The sequence below is a fragment of the Urocitellus parryii genome, chromosome 10 (assembly GCF_045843805.1).
Source record: "Urocitellus parryii isolate mUroPar1 chromosome 10, mUroPar1.hap1, whole genome shotgun sequence".
NCBI lineage: Eukaryota > Metazoa > Chordata > Mammalia > Rodentia > Sciuridae > Urocitellus > Urocitellus parryii.
The window spans coordinates 140,100,587-140,127,294 of NC_135540.1; the positions used below are offsets into that span (position 1 = coordinate 140,100,587).

Here is a 26,708-nt window from a genome sequence, read left to right on the forward strand (position 1 = left end):
CTGAACACTCTTGGCCACAGAGAACACGTGCGCTTCGTCTCTCGGGCGGTGCGTGCCTCCTGGGGTGTTCTGGGAGGCGTTGAACATGCAGTGGACACCACGTGCAGACACGGCTCTGACTGCGAGGAGGGAGCTGTGGGACGTGAGCTCTGTGGTCGTGTTTGATCTCATCGGGTGGCCATCTGTGCTGGAGATGAGGACACGACCTTCCCGGGACCACACAGTGATCAGTGGCTTCTGATGGCCCCGTGGATTTGCAAGTGCCTCATCTCACACACATAATGTCTTGGAAGCCAGAGGCTGCCTCTCACAGCTGTAAAATTTAATTGACAGATAATTTTATCATAGGCTGAAAACCACTGGCGGAGTCCAGGCGTGGGCTCCCAGGACGGGGGCCTGAGGCTGTCTGGTGGACGCGGAGCTGGAAGAGTTGGTGTATGGAAGAGGGGATGCCCAGCAGGCCCTGCCCCGCCCAGCTCTGCAGTTCCCGAACACCCAGCGTGCCCTTTGGGGCCCTCTAAGCACCGCCGTTCTGCAGACCCTCAGCCAGGTTTGAGGGGCAGCCCCCGGTCCACCTGAAGACCCCTTCACTGCTTTTCCAACTGGAAGGCGGAGGTCAGATGCCTGCCCGGAGGCCTCCCCTGGCTGCATAGTGACTCCTGTGTTCCTGCGGTTTCCTGTTAGTGGACATGGGCTCTGGAACCAGGCTCCGCAGGTGCCTGCTCCAGTGAACGCAACTTCCTCAGAATGCTCTCCCCAACAAGGAGTGGGCTGTGTGAGGGCAGGAGGGGGTCTGTTGGACCCACTGGGTCTGCGGCACCAGCATGGAGCAGACACCTCCAGTCCAGAGCGTGGGCTCCTCCCACTCCACAGCGGCCACTCTGGCCTTGCCACCAGCCCCATGAGGCTCCTTGCTTCCACCGTGGGCTCCTGCCGCCAGTGCCCTCTCGGCACAGCAGGGAGAGCCGGAATCCTCCCGCGGTGTGGTCAGGTCCGCAGTCACTGGCTGCGTGACCTGCTCAGTCCCTGCCCTCTCTGTCCCACGACGGTCTCACTGAGAGTACCAAGCCCGTTGTAGGAAGCACTTGCGGCGGGGCCGGGCATGGTTGGGTACTGGAGGCTGCGAGTTCCGAGTGTCGTGAGGGTCACAATGAAGGGTGGAACAATGCTGAGAGCGGAGGCCGCAGAGTGGGCGTGGCGGTGGACAGGCCTGGGTCAAGTCCTGGCTGACCAGCAGGTGACGGGCAGACCACGTGGCCTTCCAAGTCCGAGCTCCTCACAGCACCGTGGGGTGTGGGCTCACACCTCCTGGGCTGAGAGTGACATGCCCAAGGGTGTCACCGCAGCGAGAGCCCGACACCCTCAGTGAGCTCTCCGGGTCTGTGTCCACGCGACCAGCCCCAGCCCGCCAGGCTCTGGGCCTGCGCCGTCTCCCCATGCACTCGCGCCTCCCCTGGCTGCCACCCCAGGGCCCCCCCAGAGGCCACACACCCCGGGGCTCCCTTGCTGCTCCTTCTTCCCGGCCCCACACCTGACCCTTGAGGACACTGCGCCCCTCCAGTAGGAGCAGCTGGAACCCAGCCTCCTCACCACCTCCCGGGGTGCACCTGGTCCAGGCCACCCTCTCTCCCTCCTGGGTGGGGCAGCCTCTCTCCTGGTCACCCCGGTTCTGCCTGCCCCTCTCGCTGGTTCCAGAGCAGCTTAGTGTGATCCTGGGAAGCCTCAGCCAGGTCACGTTGCTCTTGTCTTCTCGACTCACCCAGCCGTTCCCTCACATGCAGGGGACAACCGGAGTCCCACAGCGGCCTAGAACCCCATGAGCTCTGGTCCTCACCATCTGCTGCGCCCCCCTCTGTGCCCTCTCTGCTCCTCGGCTGCCCACCTGCCTCAGGGCCTTTGCACTCTCTCTCCTTCCTCCCAGGACACAGGTGCTTCTCCAGAGGTCTGCACACACTCTCCCCTTGTCCTTTAGGCCTTTGCTCAATGACACCCTCTCAAGAAAGCCTTTCCTGGTCACCTCATCTAGAGTCACCACCCTCAAAAATCTACACCCCCCATAGCACTCAGCAGCCCCGAGGCGTGTCGTTGACCTGCCGTCTGCCGTCTGCCTCGTTTAGAGAGGAGCTCCCCAGGACATGACCTTCATCTCTCTTCCCTGAAGTGTTCTTGGCCTTAGGACCACACTTGGCACAGGTGCTCGGGGTGTGTGTTGGCTGAGTGGCTGTACAAGTCACGGCAGAGACAGGCGGCTCGGCAGCGCAGGCCCTGGCACTGGACTACGGCATCCACACCCTGGTTCTGCCCCGGGCCAACCTCGGGCCTCAGTCATCACCCAGCGCGTCCCTGGGCCTCACTCTTCCCATCCTCTCCCCAAGGCACAGGGAATGACTGCACTGTTTCATAGTCATTCAGGTAAGCACTGAATGAGCTGGCGCCCGCGACTCCAGAAGGTTGCTGTGCTCAGGAAGCGCCCAGGTGTCCCTGCCCCATGGCTTCCAGACTCTCCTCCCACCTCTGACAGCCTGTGGGGTGCTGTAGGTGCAGTGCACCCCGGGAAGGGGGCTGGGCAGGGCTCCTCCTTAGGAAGCAGCTCCAGGGGGGACGCCAGGTGAGGAGCAGGGTTACCCGAGGCCCCAGACTGCAGAGCCGGGCCGCCCAGCCCCACTCACGGAGCCCGGGAAGGGCTCCTGCAGAAGAAGCGTGGCGTCAGCGGTGGGAGTGTGGGAGGAGGGGCTGGGTCAGGGGACGTCCAGAGGAGCCCAGTGTGCAGAGCCTGGGCGTGGCTGGGACAGGTCCTGCTGGCCAGCTGCCTGGGGTCCTCAGCCTGCAGTGGAAGAGCGGGAAGCCACAGCCAGCACATGCACTGGGCAGCGTGAATGTGGCTCCTTGGAGCCCTGGGGACCAGGGTCTGCCCAGGTGGAGCTGCAGGAGGCGGGGCCGGGCAGGAGGGCTTCAGGTCCTGGAGCATGAGGAGTTTCTGCGGCCGTCCCTCTGGTTGCTCTTGAGAGAAGCTTGTTACAAAGAGCAAGTCCGGCCCCACCCACCCCCTTTCTCTGCTCCTGTTCAAGATGGGACCACCTGTGCCTACAATGCCACCATCTAGCATGTCACCAGAGGCCAAAGCAGTGGGCCACCAGATCCTGGACTAATGGCAAAACCTGAGCGAAATTAACGTCCTCGTCCCCATCAGCAGCCTGAGTCGGGAGTCGTCACAGTGACGAAGAGCCAGCCACTGCCACGTGTGCACGCTTCTGGTAGAGACCTGTGCAGCCCCCCAGGCTTTCTGAAAGGGGGGAGCTTCCGAAGCCTCCTCGCTCCCCAACAGGCTGATGAGCAGCAGCCTCTCCCACCATCCACAGGCTCCCGGCACCTCGCACGCTGAGATTCCCCCAGGTTCAGCACGTTGCTGAGCTCCTGCGTGCCCCAGACCTGCTGGGCACCGCGGCGGAGACGGCGATGGGCCAGAAGGAGCACCAGCTGGTGTGGGAAGCAGGCGGCTGAACAGGGACCGCCGTCCAGCAAGGTCGACACTGCCCGAGACAGGGAGGTCCCACAGCCCCAGGGACCAGGCCTTGGCCCGGCTTGGACTGATGGGCAGGGCCCCCTTCCCAGAGAAGGTGCCCTTTGACCCTAACCCTGCTGCAGCCGGCTGCCAAGGCTGAAAGCGGCTTCTGGAAAAGAAGGGAAGCACCCGGAAAGGCAGCGAGCTGGCCAGCCAACAGCGTGGTCAGCGAACGGCGGGTCAGCTGGTCAGCTGGGCATGTGGCAGGCGGGAGAGGTGGAGGGAAGCCTGGAGGAGTCTCCTGTGCTGTGGGGAAGGAGATTCTGAGGTGGGAATCCCAAGAAGAGGCAGACGGGTGTTTAATTAGGGAGGACCCTGGGGATCGCCATCTGCGGAAGGGAACAGAGGGACGGAGCCAGACCGCAGCAGAGGCCAAGGCCCCCGTGCGTCCATGATTAAAGCCTCAGATGCCCCACGGTGTCCTGGCTGGGCAGCTCTCCAGGTCAGGGCTGGGGGCCAGGTTTGCTATACCCGTGCTGACCAGCCCGTCACTGAGCTGCCGCAGGACGGGGCCACCTTGGCAGAGCAGCTCTGTGTGGCCGAGGGATGCTAGTGGACAGCCTCTGCCTTCAGCAGCTGCAGAGGAGTCTGCGGCCTGGGACGGGGGTGGGGGCGTCTCGCAGCGTCCGTCACCTCAGCATGGCCTGGCCTGTCCAGGCCGCGCACCAGGTTATGAGCTGGGGAATCGTCCTGCAGGCCACATGGGGGTCTTTAGAAGTCTATGCACGTGGGGAAGACTTGCGTTCAGATGCGGGTTGGGAAGACTGACCGTGCATTCACCGTGGAGAGAGGAAGGAGGCAGCAAGGTCATTAGGAAGTTGCAGTGCCAGTTCAGGTGATTTGAAGAGACAGTGACCATGGGGACAGGAGGGACATGAAAGTCCCCACCACACATCATGCTGCTTAACTTATTGTTGTTCACGGCTCTATGCAAGTGTTCTACAATGTATGCTGTTTTACACATAAAGATATTGAGGATCAGAGAGGTTGCCAATTATCAAACAGTGTAACTTGCCTAGGAAAAAACTGAGGCAGGAATGAACCTCAGTTGTACCAAACATAAAATTATGTCTTATCTCTTGCAGACCAGCAGCTAGGACAGCTGCTGATACACAGTGGACACTGACCATTGTTATCCCAAGGATTGCCATCTTTATCTGGATTAAACAAAGGCTCTGGTAGCAGGTCAGAATTTTGTTATCAGAAGAAGCACCGAGAATTGATGACAGTTAGTGATGATCTTGACAGTATTAGCAGCAGATTTTGTGCCCAGCCAGACTGCGGCATTCAACTTTAATTAAAACAGCAAATATAATAATCAAATGTAAATGCACAGCAGCCAACAATCCCGGGTGCATGCCTGGTCAGCACACATGGTGATCCAGGAGAAGGTGGGACTCGCTCCGTTTCATTGCCTCCGACAAACTGCTGACCCCCATTCCTGCTGGTACCAGTTCCCGCCCCGTATCCACCCTGTTGGTACGCACAGTCTGATTCACTGGGCTCTCGAGTGTACCTGCAGCTCAGGGGAGGCGCAGGCTCAGGGTCGGCCTGGGCTGCACAGGCAGGGAACAGGTGACCTCTCTGCTGGAAGCTGACTCTGCTCATGGAAGGTGCTAAACCTCTCTCTCTCACATAAACCCCCCTGGGAAGCCCCTGTGTGCACTGGCCTGTGCTGAGCACCAGGACACAGCAGCGTCCTTTTCCCTCCTTTGTTTATCCGTGGCTCCCTGGTGACCACCTCCTGTGTGGCAGCAGCCACACAGAGAAGATTCACAGGAGGCTCCTGATGGATGTGTCAGGCTCATTGATTTACGTACCTTGAACCATCCTTGTGTTTCCCTGACACAGCCCACTGATCATGGTGAACCATCCTCCTGATGTGCTGTGGGTTTCAGTTTGCTGGCATCTTGCTGAGAATTTTTGCATCTATGTTCATCTCCATTGGTCTACAGTGGGGTTTTTTTTCCTCTTTTTTATTGTTTCATTGCAGCTGTACATAATGGTGGGACTTTTGGTGACATATTCGTACATGCACACAGTGTTATCCAGTTTGATCAACATCACTCCCTGCATACCCCTGACTTTTTTTTTAATGTCCTTGTGTGGTTTTTATGCAGGGTAATTCTCGCCTCATAGAACCAGTTTGGAAGAGTTTCCTCTCCTTTACTTTGTAGACTCATCTGAGAAGAATTGCTGTTTCTTTAAAGTTTGGCAAAATTCAGCTGTGAAGACATCTGGTCCAAAACTTGGGAGAGTTTTATTATTGATCTACTCTCCATTCAGCTTTTCTACATCGTCAGGGTTCAATCTTGGTAGGTTGTAGGTGTCTAGAACGTAGCTTTGCCAATTTGTTGGTGCCTGGAAGTTCCCAGAACTCTCTCATGATCTTTTATATTTCTTTGGCATCAGCTATTATGTCTCCTGTGCATCTTTGATTTTACTTATTTAATTTTTGTTTTCCTCTCTTTTTCTGTTTTCTTTCATCTCCTTCTTCTCCTGCTTTTTTTGGGGGTGGGCAGGTAGGGACTGACCCAGGACCCTGTGCATGCTGAGCACTCACCATATCACTGAGCTACATTCTCGGCCACATCTGTTTTTTCTTTTCTTTTCTTTTCTTTTCTTTAAGTCTAACTAAAGACTCATCCATTTTATTGGTTTAAAAAAAACCAACTCTTTGTTTCACTCATTTTTTTATGTTTTTTTCCCTCTAATTTTGTTAATTCCTGCCCAGATTCTTAACATTTCTTTCAGTGTACTAATTTTGGTTGTATTCCTTCTACTTTTATTTTCCTTTTGGGGTGAGTACATCAGTATCCATTGGAAGTGTACTTTCTGATCTGGGCATCCATTGCTATGAATGTCCCTCCTGGTACTGCTTTGGCTGCATCTCTTAAGTTCTGGTAAGTTCTGCTTAGGTTTTCATTTTGCTTCAAGAATTGTTTAACTTTCCTTTTGATGCATCCAGTGACCCACTACTGTCTGATGGTGGCATGTCTCCCAGTCCTCCTGCACTTGTGGAGGATGAGGAGAGTGCTGGGTTCTTCATTCAGCTGCCATCGCCACCTCCATTGACATAGTTTGGATATTGAATGTCTCCAGGAGCCCAAAGGTGTGGTCCCCAGCTGTGGCTCTGCTGGGAGTAAAGGGACGTGGAGGAGGTGGGCATAGGGACAGCCCTTGGGTTGCTGAGGATGTGTTCCTCGAGGGTGTGGTGGCCCCTCTGCTTCCTGACAGGAGGTGAGTGTCTTGCTCAGTAGCAACGTCTCCCCGTGACCTGGTGCCTCACAACAGACACGGAGCTCCAGGGCCAACTCGCCATGGACGGGAACCTCCAGAACTGGCAGCAGAACAACCCTTTTCTCTTGATAAGTCAGTGATCTCAGGTATTTTCTTATAGTGAGAAAAGGCTGTGTTTAGCTTCCTTCATGCAGCGAGATGTTTCTTAGATTTAGTCCTCTCATTCCCTTTTATCACTGTGTAGTTTACAGTAGAAAGAAAAATACCCCATTCTGTCGCTCTGTTCTGTTGACCGGTCCCCGGGCTGTGGGTTTTTGTGGGCCTGCTGTGAGCATTCTGTGCTTTCTTCTCTCTCCTGTGAGCACTCAGGTGGAAACGCTGAGTCGGGGGCAGCAGGTATTTCACTTTCTAAGCCTGGGCAGAGCTTTTCAAAGCCATCACAAAATGTTATGCCTAGAGTTGGTTTGCCCACATCCTCATTGTCCCTGGGGGTTAGTAGATGACCACAGCCTCCCTGTCGGCCCGTACTGGGATTTCCTTGTGCTTTGAACTTGTCTTTCCCTGGTGACAAAGGATGCGGGAAACTTTTCATCTACTTCTTTGTACCTCTGTCTCCTCCTGGTGAATGCCTGTCCAGGTCTGTTGTCTGTTTTGTTGTTTTTTAAAGTGTTTAGTTCTAGGTCCTTTATATATTCTTGATAAAAGTTCTTTTTTGGGTATGTATTTTACGGATATTTTCTCTCAGTTTATGGCTTGCTTTTAAACTCATCCATGTTGTCCTTGTGCAATCACAGTAAGGTCTTACCTGGGTGAACTTGGAGTTACCAGGTTTCTTCTTCGTCCACTGTTTTCTATCCACTACTAATTTTTGCCTACCACAGGTCACAAAGATAGCCTTCTTAGACTTCTCTAGAAAATATACGTAACTGATGGAGCTAACGTTGGCTTCAATCATCTTTTGCATATAGTATGAGGTGGTGATGGAGGCTCTCTTATTCTGAACCCACCATCAGTTATTCCAGTCCTACAGGGAGAGCATCTCTTCTTTCTCCATCAGTGTCCTGGGCTTTGGTTAGAATCAGGGCAGTGGGCTGGACCCACCTCAGGGCTAGGCCACAGAAGTGGGTGGACCCACCTCAGGGTTAGGCCGTGGAGGTGGGAAGCTCAGCCCCCGGGGGGAGGGTCTGGAGTCCTGGAGGAGGGCTGCTCCTTTGTTCTTCCAGCCCGCTGCGCACCTGCCTTCTGCACAGGCGTCCTCAGACAAGGGAGCACGTGGGGCAGGGGAGAGGCTCCGCGTGACTGCAGTGCTGAGGGCCAGCTTCCAGGAGACTTGGAGGGCCCACCACAGGGAGCCGCAGGGCAGGTGGGCAGGAATGTCTTGAAGGCTGGCAGGCTGACCTTCATTCGTTGCATAAATCATAGCTTAACCTCAAACGTGGAAATGAACCTTCCCACAAACGTGTGACTCCAAGTGGACTCCTTTGATGTTTTCTGGTCATTGTGGTCTTTGGCCATAGAAACCTAATTTTATGTAATTGTTGTAGACTTTGAATTTTTGTCTTCTTGACCATCTACTGGAATATGCACATGCTTTCCCTGTAGTCGTGCAGGGCTGATTTTAGTGGTACATACTGTTCCATCACTGGAGACACCAAAGCCTACTTACCCATTCCCCTGTCATCAGATAACAGGCTCAGACAGCTCCAGCACCGATGCCACTTAACACCATGAGCATCTGTGTGGACAAATCTTTCCCTTATTTTGAGCCACTTCTTCAAGGTGATTTTCTGGGTGTCGATGTCCTTCATGAAAGGGATAATATGCAGACAGCTCCTGGTTCACACATTCTCTTCTCATCCCCCATGTATCTGTAGGCTCGGGATTTAAGCAAGGCCACTGTGGTGCCTTCTATTGATACTTCTTTGAACTGCTGAATATTAACAACAACAGCAGCAGCAGCACTGGGAAGCGATTTCTTGCGTTTAGATTTTGATAAGCCCTACTTGGAGCTGGCTCCCACTCTGTCCCTGGAGAAATTCACTTTGTGAGCTGGTAGCAACACCCGACTCAACTTGCAAACTGAGCTTAAAACGTGGGGTTAAAATAAGCAGTTCCCTTCAGAGCCGATGGAAGGCTGCAGGGGATGGCGGAGGGTAAAGTGTAGGTCTGGTTTCAAAGGAAACCTTAATTAATGATCTGGAAGACTCTGACAGCAGCTGGTTAATTAGATTCACAGATGGGACTCAATTAAGGGGTGGTGTCAACTCTGGGAGAAGGTGATGAAACCTTGAAGAGCCGTGTGGTTGGCAAGGAATGCAAAGTGGAAGTCGCAGCCGGGCTCTGGGCTCCGTCTCCCCTGTGCTGGGTCCTCCCGGCCTGGCCCTTCCTGGCCTGGCCTGCTCAGGGGAGTGCAGACAAGTGGTGGGGGTGGGGGGCCCTTCCGTCCACCTGTGATCTTTAGCTGTTCCCCTTGACCTCTGGGAGGCCGAGGCTCCTTTTCTACACGAGGGATAATAGTTATGCTGACTCTGCAAAGCAGGGTGAGGCCAGGGTGTGGGGAGCCTTGGCCACCCGCCCTGGAGGTGCCCCCAGCCTCTCTCATCTCTGGTGAACCTCCATCAGACTCTCTTTGGTGCATTTTGCCATTACACTCAGGCTAAGTGAAGCCAACCAGAGGGTTGCAGCCCCAACACTCAGGCTTTCTGCAGCCTGTGGACCAACACAGGACTCAAGATGGGGACCCTGAAGACCATGCTGGACGCTGAAGTCAGGATGGCGTGGGCAGCTGGGCGGACGACTTCACTCTCAGATCCGGCACTGCTTGCAAAAGACCAAACCGCATGGCAGCCATCTTATGGAAGCTGTGAGGGAGAGGGTCTGCAAGGTCCCCGTGCATAGCGGGTGGGTGGCAAGGGCAGAAGTGTCGCCTGGTTCCAGGGTGACCGAGCCCTGGGTGCAGTGCCATGGACAGGCTCTTCAGTCCAGCTGGGTGTGCGTCATTACCACTGAGCAGCAGGAACAGTACCTGTAACAGGCTGCCTGACTCCTCCCCTGCCCACCTGCTCCTGTTCTCAGCTCAGCACCCCTTCCCTTACCTGGAGGTGTGCACAGTGGGCCTCCGTCTTGGGGGGAAGCTCACCCCATCGCCGTCCTGGTGGCTGCAGCCGACCCAGAGCACATGGGAGAGGACAGTGGCCTCAGGGGTCTCGGGGGTCTCAGGAAGGAGGTACACTTGGGCCGTCCAAGGTCACACACCCGACGGGGACTAAACCACGTTTCCTCAGAAGTCCGGAGCCTCCCCACATCTCCCCGTCCTCACAGCCGCCATGTGGAGGGGGAACCAAGCTCGTGGGGTGTGGGGGAGGGACTGGGAAGTGGTTCCACTGTCGCCACAAGCAGCAGCCCACACCGCAGGGTGCTGTTGGCACACATCTTCTGAGAGAGTGTGTAGTGCCTCATCCTCCTCAGCTCCACCGTCCCTGGGGAGAAATGGCCTTTGTGCCAGGCGTGCTGCAGGACGGTCTCTTTGCTCCAGGATCAGGGACAGGCGCAGGACAGCTGTTGTTTCCAGGGCCCTCCCTTCACCTTGGGAGCAGCCAAGATGGGTCTGCAGCTGGTGGCCGTCCCCCTGGAGCCTGCTGTGTCCCTGTGGAGGGAGGGGTGGCAGCTGCCTGCTCCCCCTGCCGTGTGGGGCAGCCCTTCCATGCCACCGCATGCATGTTCCCTGGGGCCAGGGAGGAAGCTGACGGACCCCTGCCGGCCCTCTGCCTCTCACTACCTGCGGCCTCGCTGGCCTCCTCCTGTGCTGCAGATGCACCCAGCTCGTCCCCCACTTGGACGTTCACATCTGTAGCTTTGTCAGTGTGAACAGCAGTGTCCTTGGTGCCATGGCGTGGCTGCCGCCTCCCCAGTGGCTCAGGTCCCTCCTCCTCAGAGACACGCCCTCGGCCATCAGGGGTCGGGCTGTTTCCTCACTGCCGCACAGGGATCACCCCGAGTGGCCAGCACCCTCTGAAGTGGCCTTGTTGACCAGCAGTGTGTATGGTCCACATGGTCCACATGCTGGCTTAGGGTGGGTGACCGTCACCCCTCACTGGACTGGAGTTCTGCAGTGCGGCCACCAGTCCACGCCATGGACCTTAGTTGCATAAACACTTCTTTGGAAAATCGCCTTTGTGTCAGACGGCAGGGGAGGGGCTTCTGCCTCTGGTCAGGATGGAATCCGCCCCTCTGTCTGAAGCAGCCAGCAATGGAAGACACTGGGTGTAGGACCTGGAGGACAGTGTCCCGACGGGGGGGGGGGGGGAAGGTAACGAGGGGCTGTGGTGATGATCCCAATTTACAGACTCAAGGGAGGCTCCAGGCTGAGATTCAGGGGGAGGGACTGAGGAGAGTCCAGGGGTCTGGGAAGCCCAGGTGTGGAGAGCCGGTAGGACAGAGTTGCAGACAGGGATCCTGCAGGCAGAGCACTGGAGGTGAAGAGGGCCCTGCTGGATGGTCAGGGGCATGCTGGTCAGTGTGTAATGGGACAAACTCCCCATGGCCAGTGTAAGCACGTCCCAAAGGACTGATGGACCCACAGGGGACTGAGAATAATCCTGCAGCCACCAGCCAGGCTGGCCGACCTCAGCATTCAGGGGACATGGCGCAGGGCTCACAAAGCTGACCTGCTCTAACAGCGCCCTCGACACAGGGCAGCGCTCAGCATTGTTATACGCACATGCGGATGTGTCACGGCGAGTCCCACTATTATGGATTATGGTCATGGCACTCATATAGACATATAAAAATACAATTTAAAGCAAAAAGCTCAGGGGAGCTCATGACGGGTTTCTGGCTGTTCGGAAAGGCCCAGGTCTGCAGCACGCGCTGCCCGCGGCAGCTCTCAGCTCTGCCGGAGTCCCGCACCCCCGTCCATCCGGGTCATCGAGGCCCCAGGGCATCCTACACTGCAGCACCACGTGAGGGCACGGTGGGTCCACAACCCGGCAGACGTGCCGTCACGTTTATCAAGCTTTTATTTCCTTTAAAAATCAACGGGCTCCCTGGCGTATGCCCTGATCCGGGGTCGGCACCTCTGTCACGCAGCTTCCCCTCCTCACGGCCCCAGAGCCACAGCCTGGAGACAGACTGTGCTCTCCCGGGGTCTCTGTCACATTACGAGGCACCCATGCAGAAGGGTCGTCACACTCAGCGTCCCTGCCGAGAGGCAAGCTGAAGGACTGGCCACACGGGGGTCTTCGGGCATTGCTGTCAGTTCTTCCGACATCAGTGGAGTCCTGGTCGGGTCTGAGCCACGACTTACTACACAGCCTTCCTGCTCAGGCCTCCCTGGCCTACTCCTCCTAACACTGCTGGTGTGTTAGGACTTCACAATGACCATGGGACCTGGAAGGGAAATGCCCCTGGGACACCCGGAGCACCTGCCCAGAGAGCCGTCCCTGGCCAGTGCCCTGCTCTCCACCCGGCTCCGTCCAGAGGCCCAGCCCTGTTTTCCCTCCACACCAGGTTGTCTGCAGGCTCCATGTTTCCTCCCAGGTCACCCAGATCCAGGACCCTCTTTGAGTACCTGCTATATTGCTGATCCTGGGCCTGGATCCCCCTGTGGTGCCCACCCTGGAGCAGACGGGGCGTCTCCCGAGGAGCCTCCATCTCCTGGAGTTAGTCCTCCCAGCTCCAAACCCTTGTAGTGAACACAGGGCACCTGGGAGCCATGCGGGAGGTGTTGTTCAGTGTCTAGGAACCTTGGGCTGGAGGGCGCGGGGAGGCCCTGGCCTGTTCTAGGGCAGGCTTCGCAGAGCCCACGCCACGGGAACCATCTGCAGGAGTGTGTGGTCTCACTTACATTTTCAGTAAAAGACAGTGGAAGGACAGTGAGACAGAAGGTCATTTACAGACAAAACAAAACCAAAAAAAAAAAAATATATCTGGAGGTGTTTTATGCAGCCAGTGCATTCTGAAGTCGCCTAAGCAGTGCTGGGACACCAGTGAGACAGTCGAGGTCCTGAGGGGTCTCCACGGATGCCCTGGGACAGGCGGTGAGGACTTGAAGAGCCAGGTTCTGGGTCTCTTGGACTCACCGTCTCCGTCCGTGACCTGTGGGTGGAAACGTCCTCACCTGCCAACCTGGCTGTGATGTGGGAATCAGAAGGATGTGTTTCCCCCCACATTAGAAGATGGTGTAGGAACTGCCCCTCAGGGTGACCTCTCTGCTCACCCCTACCTGGTCTTGGTGGTGTTCAAGTTGCCAGGTTGTTTGAGAGCGTTCACCAGCCTTTCATGTCTTCTTTCACGTGTGGAAGGGTTGCATTGCCAGTTTCAGGTTTTTTAAATGACCCGGTGCTGACAGCCTGTGATGGGGCCCTCTGGGGCACTTCCTGGGCCATCAGTAACAACATTTCTGGCCACACTGGAGCTGGGAGAGCCAACTCCAGCTCTCCTGCCGCTCAGCAGGGGTTTGTTAACTGAATGAAGAGATGAGTGGTGACCCAGGGTGGGGCTGATTTGGATGCTGGGCGTGGTGTCTACCTCGGCTGCCTGCCTGTCTGCCCTCAGTGAGGGACTGATGGAGAAGCCACTGTGCAGGACCTGTCACTGCTGGTCACTGACAGGGAGTCCTGTAGCTACATCAGGGCCCCTGGGGAGTGAGTCAGGGATGGGAGTTTCCCTGTCCACCCAGCAAGGTGAGGCCACCAGGACGTGAACAGTCTCTGAGCAAAAACCCCAGGAGAGGCTGGAAAATACATCCTACAAAGAAGTGACTTTCAGTGCAGAACTGAGCTCAAAAGAAAGGAGAACCTTCCTGTGTAGGAAGGAGGAGGCCTGGAGAGCAGAGCGTGCAGCAGGCACCTCCCCAGGCTGGTGCCTTCATGCTGCGAGGTGGGCCAAGAGGGGCGGCCGTGGACCCAGGCAGACAGGGGTGAGCTCTGCTGGGAACCACACCTGATCATCAGCACGGAGGCCACAGGGAGGTCTCTGATGGGCTCTGGTGAGGACACACACACACACACACACACACGTGAAGTGGAAAACCCAGAACTATTCCTCATAAGCACTGGAGCCTGCAGCTGTATTGCTTATATTATCACAGTTATTATAATTATGATCAACATTTCAGCTATCATCATGTATAGACTGGAGCACTACAGGACAATCATACCATGATGTAAATCTAAAAACATGCTGAACCCAACCGCACACTATATACATAGGCACAATGTGTATAATGCTATAAAAAAGCAATACAGGGGTAGATCTAAATTTCAGAAGAGCATCTCCATCTGGGACATGGAGGAGAGAAGGATGAGGCAGGGGGCCACCAGAGGGGCTGGGGGGCTACGGGACAGGTTCCACCTCTTAAGTTGTGTAGTGGCTGTGTGACGGAGCTGGGGCCCTCTGAGAACTTGAGGCAGCGCGAAGACCCCCTCTTCAAACCCCGATTCTCGTGATCAAATCAGAAAGATGCCAGACCTGTCGCTCAGACTAACAGGAGTGAGTTTATTGAAGGGACAGGAAAAGCAAAAGGGTCACTCTCCAGGGAGAGAGTGGGTCCTCTCAGAGAGGAGAGGGACCACGTGCCTCTCCGGCACTCACGTTTCATTGGGGATCCCAGAGACCTTTCCAGAGAGTCCCGCTCAGGTTCACCTCTTGACTTTCGATGGACGGCAGGGTAACCGCTGACTCTTAGTCCCCACTGCCATGGCAATGCCAGGTCACCGTGCCCGCGCTGACCAGTGCTAGCTGGATTCTTAACCACAGATTCTTACGGGTTTCACTGTTAGGAGGAACCATCCTTACCTCCCTGAGTGTCAGGATCCAGTCACAAAGCCCTGGGTTCTCCCGCGGACATTACCTTGGGCCTGCATTTCTCCTGCAGACAGATAACAGGCAGTTTTCTGAGGATTGTGACGTGGCCTGTCCTCTTAAGCCAGGCAGGGCTTTTACACATGTTATACATTTTTTTCTGTTCTTGTGTGAATTATTTTTATTTAAATTTACTCATTTATTTTATTACATTACAGTTACTTATGCATCATGGTAGAGCTCCTTTTGACATATTCATAAATGCCTATGACAAAGTTTTCTCCAAGTCAATCCTCAGCACAACCCCCTTCTCCCCCTTCCTCCTCCCCTGATTTTCTTCCTCTGCTCTATCATCTTTTATTTATCTACTTTAACTGGTGCGTTAGAGTTCTATATGGATGCGTGGAGGTACCTCCACACAGGTACCTAGTACAGTCTGCTCCACTACGTCCCCTGTCCCCCACTCCTACCTCCCTCCCCCTTCCCTCTTGATCCCTCACTTCTACTCCACGGATCTTCCCTTTTCTTTCCCTCTCTAGCTTCCACAGGAGGACTATAAACATTCGCCCCGTCTTTCCGAATCTGGCTCATTTCACTTACCGTGATGCTCTCCCGTTCCGTCCACTTCCCGACAAACGGCTTGATCTGGTGCCTGTGACTGAGTCAGACTCCACTAGACAATACGCCACACTGTCTTGCCCCCTCGTCCGTGGATGGGCACCTGGGAGGCTCCATATCTTGGCTCTCGTGGGCTGCGCTGCAGTCAACGCGGGTGTGCGAGTTTCACAACAGGAGGCTGATTTCAGATCTTTGGGATAAATACCAAGGAGTGGGACAGCCAGGGCCTAGGGTGGTTCCATCCTCCTCTTGGGAGGAATCTCCATCTTCCAGAGTGGTTGTTTCTATTAATATCATTTTTGATGAACAAATATCTGCATACAGTCCTGAGGTCCAATATCATGTTTCGATATATGTCTGCAAGGAGGAATTATTAAACCTACTAACACGTCCATCGCCTCACGTATCAGTTTGTATGGTGAGACATTTAAAGGGTGTCTTTTATTTTGAAATGTATGACCATCCTCATGGGCTATAGACCCTGCTATGCCACAGATCTCAGGACCTGTTCCTCGGGTCTACGTGACATTTCCTACGTTTTGGTCACAGCCCCACCCCACCCCGTGGCTCCACCCTCTTGCTCACCCTGTGTGCTCGTGTGTCAGATCTCGCACTCGGGCCCTGCCTTATGCCATTTAGCATGATGTCATCAGGTTCATCCACGTCCTTGCAGATGACAGAGTGCCTCCCCTGTGAAGGCTGAATGTCATCCCACTGTGTACTTGTCCCTTAGAGGGGCCCACAGGGCAAGGAAGGAAGAGGGCTCGGGACGTTCTGGGCAGCACCAGGGAGCCACCTTCGCCTCATGGGAATCCACGGAGAGGAAGAGCACGGGCCCAGGAAGGTGTTTAAGCAATGGCAAGAAGACCCCAGACCTGGGAAAGACGAGCTCCAGGTAGAGGGTTCCCAGAGGGGGCTCACCAGACGCCTCCCGACCAGGTCATCAACAGCCAGAGACCACGGACGAGCTCGGGTCAGCACCGAGAAGTGCTACATGGGAGGGTGTCCTGTTTCCAGACTCAGGAAGGGGAGCGGGTGCCCTCAGACTCCTGACGATCCCTTTCTCTATCAGCAACCACAGGTCGGCCATGCTGACCCCACACACGACCACCCGGAACCCATGGGAGAGCTGGTACCTCAGGGGGCATGCAGGGCAGCTCGCCCCTTACTTGGTGAGGACAGGATCCCCATCCCACCTTGCCCAGGCCTGCCGCAAACGGAGGTGCCCTCCACAGCCCGAGTTTGTTCATAGCAGAGGAGGTGCCAACGGAAAGGCTCCGCACAGAATCCTGGACCTTCTTAGGCTTCTAGCAGTGGAATGTCACTCGACCGTGGGAAACAAATCTCTCTCCACTCTTTCTCCCTGAGGCAAGAGTCACTGAGTGCCCAGAGATGGCTCCAGGGGTTGGTGTTGTGGTTTAGATATGAGTGTCCCCCAAGAGGTCACGTGTGAGACGATGCAGGAATTTTCAGAGGTGGAATGATTAGATGACGAGAGGTGCAAACTAACGGTGGATTAATCCACTGACATGGATTATCTGGGTGTGGTTGGAGGTGACTGTAGTCAGGTAGGGTGTGGTTGGAGGAGGTGGGTCACTGGGGTGTGCCTTTGGAGTATATATTTCTGGCCCTGGTGAGTGGTGCTCTCTCTACTTGCTGGTCGCCATGACCTGAGCTGCTTTCCTCTGCCACACCCATCCGCCATGGTGTCCTACCTCAGCTTGGGCCCAGAGCTGTGGAGTCGGTGGACCGTGGACTGAAATCTCTGAAAGTGTGAGCCAAAGGGAACTTTCCCTCCTGTAAGTTGTTCTTGTCAGGTCTCTTGGTCACAGTGATAAAGTTGATAAAGACAGATGGCCAGTGGGAAAACCCAAGCCGTCAGGACAGGCCACGGGTCTGCGATGCTCACCTCCTGGGCCCTGACCTTGTGGCACCCACAGAAGCAAAGAGCCAAACGTCTCCACAGACCACCTGATTCCTGTCCAAGCTCCTGGGTGCAGATGAAGGGGAAGGCCCCTTCACCAGGCTCACCTCCAGCGATTCCCAGAGATTCAACACTGAGCAGGACGGGGGCTAAAAATAGCCGTGTGTGCTGCAGAAGTCCAGCCCGGCTGCCAGACTCCCACCAGCTCACACCGTGCAAGTGGTAAGGGGCTTATCAAACCTGGATCATGCTTGATACATGTGAGTCTTGAATAGCCTTCACAGTAAGCTCGTCTTCATCTTCTTTTGAACTTGACTTGAGCCACCAAGGTCCTGCAGCTCTCAACGAGACGGCTCTCACTGTTCTTCCCAGCAGGCTGGTTCTTATCTCCTGCTCCCTCCCAGGAAGTCCAGGCAGCGGGTAAGCTGCCATCTGCCTCCCGCAGGTCCAGGTGACAGCTCGGGGACGCTCATGCAGTCCAGCCCTTCAGGACAGTTTGGAGCAGGAGCAGGAGCATGATGAGGCAGAGGCCAGCTGCAAAGCCTGACCCCCTCCTGCCACCCAGGAGCTCTGCGGGCCTCAGGGCTGACTGGTGTGAGTGCAGAGCGCTGCTCTGGGGTGTAGAGATTGCATTGATTTTAATTTATACCCCCTGGGCTTCTAAAGGCTCTGCAGGTGGTAAGGGGCTTATCAAACCTGGATCAGGAAGAAAAGGACCCTCGAAGAGATCGGGAGGGAAAATGTGGGACAAAAGGGGAGATATGTGCTTTCACCAGGACAATGGACTGTGAGCAGCTCCTACCCCCCTCGGTGCACAGGTCAGGAACAAGGCAGAGCAGAGCGGCCACCTCTGTCTGCGTAGCATCAGGGGCCAGTCCTCTCTCTTGGGCTGAGTTCCACAGGAAACTTGAAACTCGCCTTCCTTTATGACGGGCATCTTAGGATAAAAGAATGGGCCAGGAAATCGTGAGAAGGGCCACAGGTCCATGCTCCTGTGCATGAGCACAGAACTGAGGGCTTTTGGGTGCCATCTAGTGAGGCTCCAGGCTCTGGGCTCCTGACGCTGGAGATAAGCTTTCTGCACTTGGGTGGAAGTACCATCAGCTCCGTTTGTACAGGTGACCAGTGAGATTCAGAGAAGCCGAGGGACTCGCCGGTGTCACCCAGCTTTCCCCAGCCCCCCCTGCTCTGACACCCCTCTCCAGCAGCACTTCACGCCCTTTCTGCCCTCCCTGGGCCTCCCCTCGCCACACGGCCCATCCCCCCCCCAGTCCAGGAGATGAGCCTGCATCTGCTTCCTGCCCACTCCCCACTCGGGACGTGAGCACCTTCAGTCAGCTCCAGCCTCCTGCTCTGCAAGCCACTCCTTCTCCATGGAGGCACTGACCCAGAGTGGCTCCTGACCCTCTAGAGTGGGAAGTGACAGGGATCACCGTCAGCCTGGATTTCTCAACCCAGTTTCTTAGACTACAACGTAAACACAATAAATAGGTCAGAGGAGCCTGCGTGTCCCTGTCGGATGGCCTCGGTGTTCCAGTCCCACGATCAAGCACCCGGTGGGTGGCTTTGGTTGTGTTTTGCAGTGAGCGGGTCTTGCTGTACCTAAGACCCACATCCCCTTTGGCAACGATACTTAGTATGATTTTTCCAACTGACCACACTTGGCTCTCACATGTCGCTCTGGGTATTTGGATGTAACTTGAGACTTGCCCTGATGTCACCCTGTTAAAAAGTTGTGTTAAGACTTTAGGGTTGCGAAGACAATCTTTCCCACATGATCACATCATGGGACACCATCTTTATAAGAATTCAGTGGGGAAATTTTCCCTTTGGTTTCAGTGGTAGGAAAAACGTGCTTCTCACTGTATATTTGAAAATAACTAGAAGAGAGAATTTCAATATTCCCAACAAGAAGAAATGATGACTGAACCAGGTGGACGGTGTGCCGAATACCCTGATCTGATCTCTGCATACTGTGGGTACGTGTTGGAAATCAGTGTGCCCATGAATATCTATAATTGTGTCAATCTTTAAAAATCATGCTTTTCCTAAATGATTTTTTCGCATCTTCCTTGAATCATGAAACTAATCATATTTCTCCCTTTGCACTGGATTCTGGGAAGGTTAAAGACACATTCGTGGCCCATTTCAGGCAAGCAGACAGGATCTTTGGGCATAAGTTGGGGGCTCTTTTGCCTGATTTTCTTGGATTTACTTTATTCTTTAACCTAATCATTGGCTCACATTTTTAATTTTATCATGTTATGAGTTTCATGAAGTCACTTGAATCCTGTTTGGATCAAGATAGTTAATTGATGATTTTATAAAAAATAAAAGGGTAGACATTGCATTCTGGACGCTGGCACATTGCAACAGCCAGGCCAGGGCGTGCCCTCTCGGCCCAGCAAGGAAAGCCTCCTACCCACACTTCTCCGCAGTCAGCTGTACTGCTCTCATCTGCCGACTCCAGATGTCCATGACAATGTGCGGCGCTGTTACGAGGATATAATTATGATTGTAGCTCAAGCAGCAGCATAAAGGACAATGGCAGAGAGCAGAACGGCTGGAAGCCACAGAGCAGTCAGTGAGAGGTCATTCTCTGTTCTCGAGGAATCATATCGAGTCTCCTCGGGAACATCGGGTCTGTGGCCAGGGCAAAATATGGATCTATAGCAAGAAAAGCCACAACTTGAATTATTCCTTAAATGATTGTTCTTTTTACATTTGGTCTTCCTCGTTAGAATTCATTCCAGTCTGCAAGTTTCCTTGTGAAAATTCATGTTGTTCCTCCAAAGCCATCTGATGGAATTTTGAATGAGAGGCCCTCTGACAGTTCTGCTGCGAATCACAAGTCCAGAGCACGCCGTTATTAAAGCAATGTTTCATAGCCCGTCAGTTATTGAATACAAATTGAGCATCTGGGAGGCGTGTTGCATTTGAATCCTGAACCCTTCCATGCTTAGCAGATGCATCCAACGACTCTTCCAGTTCTGCGTGATCTAACTGTGACCCTGAAATTCGTGTCTTAGAAACTTAGTCTCCAAAGTCATGTGGTGCTGGTATTTGGCAGTGGGGCTTTGAGGATGTGATTAGCTTGGGTGAGGTCATGGGGTGGGGCTTGATGGCATTAGTGGCTTTATGAGACCAGGAAGAGAGACCTGAGCTGGCAACTTGCCCTCCCTGCCCTGGGAGGCCCAGCTCCAGGCTGGGGTGCAGCAAGAAGCCCAACCCGCTTCTGCACAGATACCGGCACCGTGCAGACGATTTCCCAGCCTTCAGTTATGAGCTAAATAAACCTCTATTCTTTAGGAATTACGCAGCCTCGGGTATTTATTATAGCTAAAGAAAACAAACAAAGGCAAGATCCAGGTGACAGAAGCACAATGTCAAATAGCTCAAGTCAAAAATAAGGGCTGGGTGAATTGGAGCACGAGATGTGAAAGTCCTAAGTGAAATAACGGCATCTTGATTCAGTGAAAGGTGTGCACGTGCCCACATGTGTTTATCAAGAGGTCGGGTTTAGTTAGAAACACAAAGACAGTTTATCATTTAAAAAATCTTCATCCGCTCAAGATAAAAATTCTTAGCCTTATAGAAAGAACTTTCCTATGTAGATGAATGATGTAAATCCATATAGCAAAGCATTTAGTTAATGATGAAATGCTTCATTCAAGTTCAGTGTGGATGAAAGTACCCACAGTCCTGTCTTATACCCAACATTTCACTGGAGGCCCCAGGCTAGTGAAATAAGAAAGAAAAGGAAATATAAGGCATAATAAGGGCTGGACTAATATAAACAGGGCAGTCATCTTTATGTGGCAAATAAACATGGAGCATCGGTGGAAAAAGGGTTAAAACTGAGAGATGGATACAGGAGTCTGGATACAAGATAACATATGTGATGTCAGAGTACGCTCCTACCTCCCCAATGGCCAGTTAGACAACTGAAAAGAAAAAAAAAAATTATATTCATGGGCTGAGGATGTGGCTCAAGCGGTAACGTGCTCACCTGGCATGCGCAGGGCGCTGGGTTCGATCCTCAGCACCACATAAAAATAAATGGAGATGTGTGTCCACCGAAAACTAAAAAAAAAAAAAAGAAAAGATTATATTCATAATAGCAATAAAACTGCCTTTAAATCTTGGGATAAAAAATATATATACCGGACCTTCAGGTAGACAATTGTAACTTTATTGATAGACATAAGACAGATATCCCATGTTCATGGTTAAAAAAAAGTATTCAACACTGTAAACATGTTAATTCTCTTTCATCTGTAAATCCAATATTATTCTAACAAAAATCAAGCAGAGATTTTAAATAAACTAGGAACATCTATTTTTAATTATTTTGTGGAAAAGAAAAGGCTCCCAGGTGAGTAAAACAACGTTGAAAAACAAGATTACAGATGTTTCTCCTCCCAGCCACCAGGGCGTCGACTGGTGCCCTCCCTCCCAGGCTCCAGTGTGTGGGGAGCCCCTTCCTTGGGCTCTCCCTCTTGGTCTTGCTGGGGCTACATTCATTATCCAAAGGGTGAATTCGGAGCAGCTGCATCTGGAAAAGGCCCGTGTCCCCAGCCTGAGGTCCCAGGCCAGCCTTATTTTAACATTTCTTGTGAACAGTCCGCTACGCCTGCGGTGTATCCATGGGAGCAGAGATCACCTGGCAGAGCATGTCCTGAAACAGATGCAAACCCTAGCTGGTGGCCTCAGAGGGTCCTGGACCACCTGTCTCCTGCCAAAGCAGGTGGCTGTTCCCCAACTCCAAAGTGAGGCTGAAACAGGGGGACCAGAGCTGTCCCTAGGTGGGCAGCAGCCACGGTGCTGTTCCCCAGACGCTCCTGGGGTCCTGGGCGCTCAGCACAGCAATCTCCACAGGGCCTAGGCCACCACAGCCAGTCCTGTGGGGAGCCCTGCTGACTTGCCCCGATGCCCCTCTCATCCATCCTCCGCCCTGTGCCAGAGAGAGCTGCGTAGGGAGGAAGCGGGCAGGGTGACCCCCTCGCCTCACCTCCCAGGTGACTTTCCATCTTCCTGGAATGGGATCCAGTCCTTCCCTCCATGTCAGTCTATTTTCTGTTGCTATAACTGAAAACCACCAACTGGGAAACTCACCACCCAAATTCAGTTTATTCAGCTCCCCGTTCTGTAAGCCCAGAGCATGTGGCTGCCATCGACTTGGCACCTGGCGGGGTCTTCCTGCTGGGTCATGACAGCAGGAGGCAGCTCATGGAGAGCCGGCCCCCTGTCCGAGGAGCCTCCACCACCAGGCCACTCCCACAGCCCTGCAGTCCGCTGACCCTCTAACCCATGGCACCAGTCCCCTCCTGACGGTCACCTGTCCAAGCCCCCCAGTGGGGTGGGTTTCCAACAGGAGCTTTGGTCGGGACATTCAAGCCAGAGGGCTGGGCCCCAGAGGTCCCAAGGCCTGGGCTGTGCCTCTGGCTCTCTGTGGCCATGCTGGCTTCTCACTCGGGTCCCTCCCTGGGCTTTGTCCTGTCTCAGAGCCTTGGACTCACTGTTCCTCAGCTCAGTGTCCCACCCGCCCTGCTGCTGCTCCTGTCCATGTGTCCAGCCCTGCTCCAATCCTCAGAGCCTCCCAGACCCCCTTCCTAAGGTAGCCCACCTGGTCACCTCATTTCCTCGTGGTCCTTGTCACTCTCTGAGCTTACTCCCTGAGAGGCTGCTCCCCTGTTTCCCCCTCAAGCATCTAAGCTCAAAGAGAGAAGGACCTGCCTGCCAGTCCCTTCCTGCGTCACTCCCTCCCCTCGGGCCTCGCAGGGAACCTGGCCAGCCGGGCCCTCAGGAAACCATTGTTGAACGAATGAGTGATGTTGGCCCTGTGCAGGCAAATAGATCCAAGACGCAGGACCGATAGAATCACTTTTCTGAATGTTTTAAACTTCTTGATGTCATAAACCTTAAAATCACATAAAATAGAATTTAAAACTAAAGTTTTCTGTACAAAGCAACCTTTTCTCACTGAAGCTTCTAGAAATGGTATCTTCAGACCCAGAGACAGGCAAATATTGGGGACACCTTGGACACACCCCTCCCAAGGCTCATGGTGCCATTGCATGGAGCAGCCCGAGAATGGCAGCATCGGCCTGCGTTTTGTTGGCCTGTCCTCGACCCCCACAGCCCAGGAGGAGACTAACCATGCGTCCTCCACGACTCCTCCCATCTCTCCTCTATGAATAGTGAGGCCTGTACCCCACTTTACCTGGCCTGGCTGTGACCATGTGGTGACTCCAAGTGGCTCATGGCTGTGGCTCAGTGTGTGAATAATGGTCCCTGAACCAGCCTCTTGGCCTTGGCTCAGGCTGTCCCTCTGGTCAGTCCTGCCGTGTTTTCCTGACCTCCTGTTCCCTCCAACCCACACCCACCTGCAGGAGAGCTGACTCCTCCTCTCCTCCTCTCCATGGCACCGTCCCTGCTCCGTCAGTGAGAGTCAGCCATGCCCCCTCACCCAGGGACCGTGCCTTCCTACAGGGAAGCATCCCCAGCACACAGCCCCATGCCTGAGACAAGGTACACAGCTGGGAGATTCACGATTGTGGGGCACAGTGAACATCTCCCCTTCTTGCCTTGATCCTGAACAGTTTGAACAGCAGTCGGGGTGCGTCAGGCCCGCGGGTCTCCTCTCCCGCTGGCTCCCAGTTGCAGTGTGGGACTTCTGGGGCTGGGTTTGACTAGTCAGTTTCTAAGGCCATAAAGTAAACCCTGCCAGTTCCTTTTGTTCTGGGGTGTCCCAGAGCATCACAGCATTCAAGGGTTCCAAAACCAAGCTCTGTGTAGGACGCAGCAGCACACACGGGGAATGTGGGGCTTGGGGGGAGAGGGAAGCGTCTTCAAAGAACAGAAAAGACATCCTGACAATACGTTTCCCCTACTGGCACAAAGTACCTGAGACAATCAACTTCAAAAGAGGAAAGGTTATTTGGGTCACTGGAAAGGGGTATATATCCCCCAAAGATAAACTTAAAATAACACTTTTTACTCTAAACTTTTTAAATTTGGATTCATCAGGGCTTAGTGCTGCGGAAAGACATATGTATCCAAAAAATGTACATAAGCCTAAGGTACTTTGGAAGGATATTCTAACAGGACAATGGAAAGGTCCTGACCCAGTGATTGTCTGGAGTCGGGGGTCTGTTTGTGTGTCCGGGAGAACGCCGTGCGTGGTGGGTCGGCATGTTTCCCGGGAGCATACAGGGTATCGGCAGGAGTTTCAAAATAAAGTTTGTTCCTGTTTGAGTGGCTCGTGATTTTGTGCCCAGCCAGACTGCGGCAGGTCACAGTTTCAGAGGGTTCAGTCATGGTCACTTGGCCTGTTGCTTTGGGCCTGTGACATCGCAGAACATTATGGTGGGAGCATGTGGCCAGAAAGCAGAGGGAGGAAGGTAGGGTCCCAGCTTCCACTTCAAGGGCGTACTGCCAGGGACCTGACTTCCTTCCCCTAGGCCCCACCTCCCCCAAGTCCCCCCCATCGTGCCATAGCTGGTGACCAGGCCTTCAAACCAGGGCCTTGGGGAGCATTCAGATCCAAGCTGCAGCCACATGGACCTAAAGCGGCCAACGAAAGCGGCAGAAAGACAGGAGACTGTGTTGGATCCAGGGCTGGTGGAAGCACAGACTGTCCCCCAGCACCTGGGCACCAAGGCTGGCCATCACCTTGGCCATGCAAGAAGCGAGGCCCAGCAGTGAGGCAGCGCCTGGGGACCCAGAGCCTTTGCCGCTTCCCGGCAGCGCCTCTTCTTGGGCCTCAGTTTACTCTTCCGTAAGATGGGGGCACTGGTCTTGGGGACGTTGGTGGTGCCTCCGCCCTGACTCTCTCTGTCCCTCTGTGCCCCTAGGTACTCCTTCCAGGACGAGGAGGACATGTTCATGGTGGTGGACCTGCTGCTGGGGGGGGACCTGCGCTACCACCTGCAGCAGAGCGTGCACTTCACCGAGGGGACTGTGAAGCTCTACATCTGTGAGCTGGCCCTGGCCCTGGAGTACCTGCAGAGGCACCACATCATCCACAGGTGACCGCTGCTGGTGGGAGTCTGGGCTGGATCTCGGGAGGGGTCGCGGTCTGCAGGAACCGTGGGTGGGCTCTACCCTCACTTGAGTTAGAAGTGGCTGCGGCTGGGGAGGAGAGAAAGCACCGCGGCTTGATCAGAGCTGCGCATTCTCTACAGACGGCAGCCCACCCTACTGCCCGGGCGAGGTGGACCCTGCCTGCCGCCTACACAACTGCCCCGTGCCCACTGCTGGAAGGGCACGGGGGTGCGTGGTTGGTTGGCCTCAGCTTCTCTGCTCCAGGGTGTCTTGGGGAGAACGGGAGGTGCTGTCCCTCCTTCCCAGGCTGGCGGGTCACTGTGGCATTATTCTCCTGAGTTGGGAGCAGGAGGGGTTCTGCCTTCTTCCTCTCCATGCTTTGAAGTCAGTGCTGGGCTTGGGGAGGGTCCCTTCACCTTGGAAAGCTGGTGTCTGCTGCCTCCTTGGGGACCTTGCCTCTCCCTGGCAGCACCACACTGCCGAGGTGAGCCAGGCCAGGTTGTCTGCAGATGCAGAACTCCAGGAGAGACTGGGAAGCAGCGGTTTCCTAGGTGGGCAGGCGGGGCTCCAGGTGTGCAGCTGGGCTCTGGCCCTGGGCCCGTCTGCTCCTAACTCGAGTGATTTGGGGAGACTCAGGGGACAAGGACTTGAACTTCCGGGTGAAGAAGACAGATGAAACACACACACCCCGACTCTTTCTCCTTCCCAGAGTCCCAATGCAATGACAGAAATAAATGAGGTTTAAATTCTTAAGGATGGGGACACTGAGTAGAAATGATGGCACACACAAGGGCCCTGGAGAGAAGACGGAGAGCGACAGACGACTCAGGACACCAGAAACCGGGTGTTAAGTTGTCCTCAGGGGGAGCCAAGACTGGTAACACCTCAGAATCCCCCGGAGTTTCCAGGATCGGCAGCAGATGCTATGGGGGGCAGTGGGGGGTGTGGGAGGAAACAGGCCACGGCCCGGGGAGCTGGTGGAACCCCTGGTCTCCAGCACCCGGCCCCTCCCCACAGCATCACTAGATGGCTGCCCCTCGCGGCCCTGGCAGGAGGCTGAGGGCCAGTCCCCTCAAGAGAGTGACGGAGAGTCAGGTTGGGGTGCTCTAAAAACAGCAAGACTGCCTAAACATGTCCATGCCAGATGCCGAGAGGGCGCCTCCTCCTTCCTACGGGGGTCTGACAGCGATGGCTATGGGCCTCATCCCCAGCAGGAAGCTCAAAGGGTTTCCGTGGCAATGTGACTCAGCCAAGAGGAGAGCGACTGTGACGTCACAGGTGGCCCGGGGCACCTGGGAGTGGAGCTGGAAGTCCCTGCTCATTATCAGCTCCCAGCCAGGGCTGTGAGGTCTGGGATCATCAGACATCCAGGGAATCCTCTGACCTGAGCATCAAGACCCAACAAACCGGAGAACTGGGAATACCTGGAGGTTCTGAAGCGTCCAAATAACTAGGATCAGTGTTTTCAGAGGGATAGGAGAGGGTTTTGCAAGAATCAAACAGGAAAAGGCATTT

General features: G+C 54.6%; 1 protein-coding gene across 2 annotated transcripts in view; it reads left to right on the forward strand.

Moving 5' to 3' along the window:
- The window catches only part of Stk32b (serine/threonine kinase 32B), a 257,345-nt gene that overhangs the window by 139,830 nt on the left and 90,807 nt on the right, over positions 1-26,708 (forward strand). For both annotated transcript variants that reach the window (XM_026395321.2, XM_026395322.2), the window contains exon 4: positions 25,004-25,177. In XM_026395321.2, the coding sequence (XP_026251106.1) occupies positions 25,004-25,177 (174 nt within the window). The remainder of the gene's footprint in view (positions 1-25,003; positions 25,178-26,708) is intronic.